The following is a 7,285-nucleotide window of genomic DNA, read 5'->3' on the forward strand; positions in this document are numbered from 1 at the left end:
ATCAGCGGTAGATAATATGATCAAGTATATGAGTTAATAAAGTATTAGGATCCTTGGGTGATTTGCATTGGCTTTTGGTGGATTGATGATTTGAGCAGTATGGCTTGCCTTGAGGTTTAGTAGTGATGTGCTATTAAAAGAACTAGTCGTACTGATACTAGCTCATAGGAGTAGAAGTAGGTGGGCGAGTTACTAAGAAGGTTTCGATAATGTTTTGGTGGAGTCAATGATGGTTCATAGTGAGTTTAGTCATCGCTAGATTAGATGTTATTAAGAATGTAGGTGATGAGTTTTTGGGTTTAGGTTGTTGGGTAGGAGTTTATAAGCGCTCTTATTGGTTGACAGAGTTGGAATCGAGCTTTTTAAGGTATATTCCTTATCTTAGACGAGATGGGCGTATTTTGGGGTGATGTTACTTGTTTGCAATTTGGGATGTTGAGATTGATTGATATTGGTTTTCTGTTAATGATCATGGATGTATTTTGCAGAATATTGATTTTGATCAAGACAGCGAGAGTTAATTGAGGAATATGAGTGATAACTCTTGGTTTTGGGAAAGAGTATTTTCTACCAAAAGGTGGTAAGAGTTTTCTGGTTAGTAGGTATGGAGCCACCTTGTACTCGATGGTGTCTTTTTATGAGGACATAAATTTTATGCTTGTGGCGAATTATCAGAGTGTGCAGCAGAAGTGTAAAATTTGTGGTTATAGTTAGGAGTTCGGATTTTGTGCTGATCTTGAGGAATTGGTGGTGACTTGAAATTTTTTTAGATGATGCTTGTAGTTGGAGATTAATCATTTGGTTGTGCAAAATTTGTTATTGATGGTTAACTTTGGAGGTGTCCATTAGGTTACCAAAGGTAGAATACAATGAAGGATTAGAAATTATAGCATAGGAGTCGATTGAGGTTAGCACAGATTATTGTACGGAGCTATTAATCATTGGAATTTATTGGATGTTGTATTAAGGTTCTTGAGGAAATGAGATTTTGGATAACATAGCCACCCTAGGGATACTGGACATGAGATGCCATTGGAAGTCTAATGCGAGTATGATGGAATTGCCTATGGGAGTAGACTTGAGAGAGCATTACTTGCGCTTTTGGGCGTTGGTGATGGTATGTTGTCTCGAGCGTGTTCTGGTTGTATCCTGTATCCTGTTTTTGCGTGATGTATGTCCTTACAAATTTCGAGGATGAAATTTTTTTTAAGGGGGGGAGAATGTAACACCCCGTATTTTAGTGTATTTTTATTGAATGATTATTTTTAATAATTCAAAAATATTTATTCTCTTGTTTTAAATTTATCAGATATTTTTAGATGGTTTATTTTATGATCTTTAAATTGTGAAAATTAATTTGAGATGTTTTCTTAATATTTATTATTGTGATGCATTTAAATTATTCTTTATTTTAAATTAATTGATTGTTGGATTTAATTATTTTATTTTCATTGTATCATTACGTTTAAATTATTTTAATTGACTTGCGGTTTTAAAATCTTTTCCGTTGGATAATTTTTGTGACCCAAGATGTGAGGATTGGAGCTCATTTCTTTCCCTCCACTTTTCTTTTTCCTCCTTTTTCTTTTCTTCTTTTCTTTTCTCTCCTCCTCTCTCTCTCGTCCCGCATCCGCGTCTTCCTCACCCAGCCCACTGCGTTCGCGTCTGCAAGGCATGGGCTAGAGCCATGCTCTGGTGGACATGCCACTGACCTGCTCTGCTAGGCACGGGTTGGAGCCGTGTGCTGGATGGCATGTTGTGAGGCATGCCACTAACCTCGCTGGTGTGTGGCAGGGTTGGACAAGTGTGTGATCGCGTGCTGGGTGGGCTGGAAGAGCTGCGCATGGCCTTGCGGCACATGGGTGCACACAAGGGCCATTCGGCCCATCAAGGTGCGCATGGGCCTGCGTACTGATACTTGCAAGCAAGTGCAGCGCGCTGCGGCTTGCATTGCCGCGGGCATGCGCGCGCGGTCCAGTGTTGTGCGCATGAGCGTGCGGTGCATGCCTGTGCGCATGGCTGTGCACGTTGTAGCGCTCATGGGCGCGCGACGCAAGGCTGCGCGCGCTGGCAGGCTCCACTAGCCTCGCTAGCCCGCATGTTGGGAGCTCCTTGTGTGCCAACGCGCGGGCCAAGGCATGCTTGTGGGCTAGCCAAGGTGCTTGTCCCCACCATGACTAGGGCATGTGTGGCATCTCTAGAGGCAACTCGACGTGGGGGTCTAACAGGGAGGCCATGGTTGAGGTTATGAAGCTGTATGGTTGTGTTTGTGAATGCATGGTGTAGGTGTATAATCGATATGGGCGGAACTAAATATATTGATTGTGTTGGTTGTTATGTAGGGAGTTTGATTGGACTTTGGATTGAGTGTGTAGGTGTAATTACACAATATGGTGTTTGATGTCATGGATTAAGGAAGTTGTAGTTGAGCTAGCAAAGTTTTGTAAATGAGTAGGTTGTTGTATATGGAATTTGCATGTGCAAGAAATTGATAGTATGGGCAACAACCTTGTTTTATAAATTAAATTGTGCTCGTGGGAGATTGGAGTGGGATGACGTGATCTAGTAATAATTATTGAAGTGATAAATGGTTGTAGTTTTGTGGAGTCATGATTTGAAACTCGTAAAGATTTGTAAATGTGTGTTGTAGATTATAAATGGTATAGGCAAATTTCATGTATTGGGTGTATTGGTTTGGATTGCAAGGGAGTGGATGGTATTTATTTGGGCAGAGTATATACTTTGAGTGTATTATGTATGGATGACGTTTGTTGATCTTAATTGGATTATATGATGATCTTAGCTGATAAAGGGGTGTGACACATGTATGTTGGGTGGATTGTATATGTATGTTTGATGGATTGTATGGGTTGGCTTGGTTGACTTGTGTTATGAATTTGGATGTGAGGAAATGAATTGAGACTTTGGATTGGTGTTGGATTGGATAATGTACGGGGGAATGGTATTATTTAAAGACTGGTATTGTGACTGTAGTTGGGTTGTATGGTGAAGTGGGGTTAAGCTGTAGGCTCATGAATAATGGTTGGAGATTAAAGTGAAGAATAGAAGCTCACTTTATTAGGTAGAAAATGAAGTTAGGATTTCTAGATTAATAGTCTAGGCCTAAGGTTTATGGCGAGGGTTATACTTCAAGAATTAGATGATGACATGTGTAGGTGAAATTAATGGATGTTATGAATACCTAGAGGTATAAGTTTGTACAATTAGGAATCTTATGGAGGAGTATGAAGTAAATAGATAATGGAGATTATTTGGACAATGACTGGTCTAAAAGGGAGAAGTCTAAGTAAAGAACCAATTGGAGGTTAAAGCCACAATGGAGAGAATTGACTAAGAGTTAGGGATAGTTTTATTATGCAAGTTCTACGTTTAGTGTTCTTGTAAATGAAAAGGAAATAACGAAAGGTTGTGAATGTATGTAGGTTGCCATCTGACACGCACATGAACGGACTGGACGAAATGTGCATAGCATGGAGTCCAGGTAATTATTACGTTCATGCTCTTCTAGAGTTTTCTAAAGATATGAAAATGAAAATGAATCTCTTATAAAATGCTTTTATGAGAAAATGTTCTTTTATAAAATTAAAAGAAAAAGAAATGAAATGTTTCTTAGAATGAAAATGTTTTATGAATCTATACTAATGTATTAATGTTTAAGTATATATATGTAATGGTCTTCTTTGGCAGCCCCTTTTTATGCACCCCAAGAATAGTTGTATGCATGTGAATGAATGTTTTATATAGTATGTATTGTATATATGTTTCATGAAATGAATGATGAGGTTTTATGCTTTATGATTATGAATGTTTCATGAAATGAAATGAACTGATGAAAAGGAAATGAATGAATGAAAGGAAATGAAATGATTGAAAAGAAATGATGTTTTAATGTATGAAACTACGTACGGCCATGACTGATGAATGAATGATGGTACCAAAAGACTGGGCAGATTACAATGCTGGGTAAGTAGTATTGGTAGTATACCTAGTGCTGCCCCCTGACTGAGGGATTCCCAACCTGTCGCTATGGGTGGAATCGTGTCCAAAAGACTGCTAACCCCAACACATATGGCGTAACAGTGTGTACCGACAAAAAAAAAAGCGATAAGATTAATTGTATGCATGAAAGATTTTTGTTTTACTAAGAAAAATACAAGGTGGAAAGTGTTTTGAGGAATGAAAACCTATTTAAAAAGAAAAACCCCACCTTGTAATGTTTTAAAGAAAAGAAAACGTTTTATGTAAAGTATGTATATGAGTGAGAATGCATGAATAAAACTTATGTTATATATTTTTACAGTATAAAGTAATGTTTATTGAGTATTTGGCTCATTTTATTTTTATGTGTGCCCCACCAAGAATGAATGAGGACGAAACATTAGTATAGACATGGCTCAAGGAAAAGGTCAAAGAAGCCTAGACCTTTTGTGTAATATTTGAAATCTTATTTTTGTAAAAGAACTTATATTTTAATTTAATGTTTCCGCTGCAAAATTCTCTCTTAGATTTGTAAATGCAAGTTTTAATTTTTAACTGTCGAATATTTTATATCATGAGAAAAGAAGGAAAAAGTTTTAAAAAGTTAGGAATTCTCGTCTCGTTTTCTAAATCTATTTTCTAAAGTCCCACCATAGGGTATTACAAGTTTAAATATGATTGTGCGTAAGAATCCATTTTGTGTTTTGGATTCTAGCATATGCTTGAGATGAAAAATCTTATTTTTATTATGAGGATATTTATGGGTGCATATTTCTTGTGTATGCATAATAAACTTTTGTGCTATCCTTAGCTTTTGGCAATCTTGCTATGTCTCTACAATTGTTTGCTATCAAGACGCTAACTGGAACCAATTATAAGGATTGGTACGAGTTTCTCACTATCAATTTAGCTATCATGAATTTGGATTTAACTATGAGGGTGGATGCGTCTACTCAACTTATTGAGGAAAGCTTTACTGAGGAGGAATTTTTGTATGAGAGTTGGGAACATTCTAATAGAACCTGCCTTATGATTGTGAGATATACCATTGACAAGTTTATTAGGCAAAGTATAGCCAACACTGAAAATGCAAATGGTTTTTTAGAAGTTGTGGGGAAGAAATTCACTAAGTTTGATAAGGTAGAAAATGGAACCTACATAAAGCTGCTCACTACCACGACTTATGATGGGCTTGGTAGAGTTCGAGAGCACATTATGAAGCTCACTCATTTCTTTAATAAATTGAAGGAAATGAAAGTTGAGTTGCAGACACTTTTCTTGTGTGGCAAGTGCTTGAGTCTTTATCGTCTCAATTTGATGGACTTAAGACCACAGATAATGCTTAGAAGGAAGAATGGAGCTTGAGTGAATTAACTGCTATTGTCACTCAACAGGAAGAAATGATAAAAAGGAAAAAGTCTCATGGTGTCACGTGATGATAGAAACTCAAAGAAGAAGTTCTTAAAGGGTGGTTCGAGCAAGAAGTTGTTCAAATTGAAGAATTTTGGAAAGCTTCCTCAAAAGAATGCTCCACTTGGGCCTAAGGTATAACCATTTTTTAAGGAAGGTGCAACTTTTGTACTTTGTTTGGGCACAAGAGGGCGGATTGCAAAAGGTTTCAGGTATGGTTAGATAAGAAAGGTACACATTTGATATTAATGTACTTTGAGTCTAATCTAGTTGACGTGCCTCCTGATACTTGGTGGTAAGATACTGGTGCACCCATTCACATTATAAATTCTTTGCAAGACTTAAACAACAATAGAAATCCAAATGAGAGATAATTAATGGTGAACATGGGAATTGGAGTAAAGGTTAAAGTTGAACATATTGGTAATGTTGATCTTATTTTGATATCTAATCATATTTTGAAACCAATTAACATTGCTTTTATACCTTCCATTAGGAGAAATCTTATCTTTGTATCTATTTTGGATAAATGTGGATACACTTTTTCTTTTGGAAATGGAAATGTTACCATATATTATGGCTCTGTTGTGGTTGGTTTTGGAATATTGTTTGATGGCTTGTATTAAATTCACTTGTCTCCTGCTTTTAATGTTGTAATTGGTTCTAAACATGATAGAATCAATGAATAGTCTTCAATTGGGTCACATTTCTAGACATAGAATTGAGCGGTTGATTAAAGATGATATTCTTATTGAACTAGACATTTTTTTTTTTGAAACATATCTTGATGTATTAAAGGGAAGCTTATTGCCAAAACCATAAAAGAGAAGGTTGGTAGAAGTGAAGGTGTTTTAAACCTAATACATACGAACATATGTGATCCTATTACACCTGCTGCTTTGAGAAACTACAAATATTTCTTTACCTTCATTGATGATTATTCTCGTTATGGATATATTAAGCTCATTCATGGAAAATCATATTCGTTGGAAGCCTTCAAGTTTTGTAAAGCAATTGTGGAACTTCAAAAACCAAAAAAAAAAAAAAAAAAAAAGGAAGAGAAAATCAAAGTAGTGAGATAAGATAGGGGTGGTGAGTACTATGGAAGATATAACAAGACTGGGCGGAATCCAAGACCATTTTCAAGATACCTCCAAGCATGTGGTATTGAAGCTCAATTTACAATACTAGGAACACCTGAACAAAATGGTTTTGCAGAAAGACGAAACCGCACTCTTTTGAACATGGTTTGATGTATGTTTAGTCACTCGTCTCTAGCTGAATTTCTATAGGGAGAAGCCCTGAAGACTGCAACATACATTTTGAACCAGGTACTAAGTAAATCAACCCCTGAAACTCCCTAAGAGTTATGGTCGAGAAAAAGACCTAGTTTGCACCATTTTCGTGTCTGGGGTTGTAGAGTAGCAGTAAGGCCTTATAATCCACAATTGAAGAAGCTTGATGCTAAAACCATTACTGGATATTTTGTTGGCTATTGTACTAGCTCATGAGGTTCAAGGTTCTATTGTCCTTTTCATATTACTAGAATCATTGAGTCTGGTCGTGCTATTGTTTTAGATTGAAATCGATAGTGGGAGTTCTATGCCGCGAGAAATCACATTCAGGGAAGAACATGTTATCATACTGGTGCTAGTTGTTTCACCCAAAGTTTTGAATTTTGTACCGTACCAGTTGGGACGGCCGAAATATTTCGTTTCTGTGTAGTAGTCGGTATAGGGAAGCTTGCTGTTTCATATTGGTTGTACTGGGGTGTTTCGGCCAGTATGCCGGATTTTGGCTGAAATGGCCATTTCGCCTGGTACTGAAATCTGAAATTTTGAATGGATTTATGGGCCTATGGAATTTTTGTAATTTA

The 7,285-nt window shown here is 36.8% G+C and overlaps 1 protein-coding gene across 1 annotated transcript; it reads left to right on the forward strand.

Annotated features, from left to right (window-relative positions):
- Positions 1 to 4,827: 4,827 nt before the first annotated feature.
- LOC121253403 lies at positions 4,828 to 5,364 on the forward strand. Its single transcript, XM_041153421.1, has one exon. The coding sequence runs from the start codon at positions 4,828 to 4,830 to the stop codon at positions 5,362 to 5,364; it is 537 nt and encodes a 178-aa protein (XP_041009355.1).
- The last annotated feature ends 1,921 nt before the right edge of the window (positions 5,365 to 7,285 follow it).

This window comes from Juglans microcarpa x Juglans regia, chromosome 2S (assembly GCF_004785595.1).
Source record: "Juglans microcarpa x Juglans regia isolate MS1-56 chromosome 2S, Jm3101_v1.0, whole genome shotgun sequence".
NCBI lineage: Eukaryota > Viridiplantae > Streptophyta > Magnoliopsida > Fagales > Juglandaceae > Juglans > Juglans microcarpa x Juglans regia.

Excerpts from the sequence above, each read along its gene's own strand:
- LOC121253403 (XM_041153421.1), top strand. The coding sequence starts at position 4,828 with ATGTCTCTACAATTGTTTGCTATCAAGACGCTAACTGGAACCAATTAT.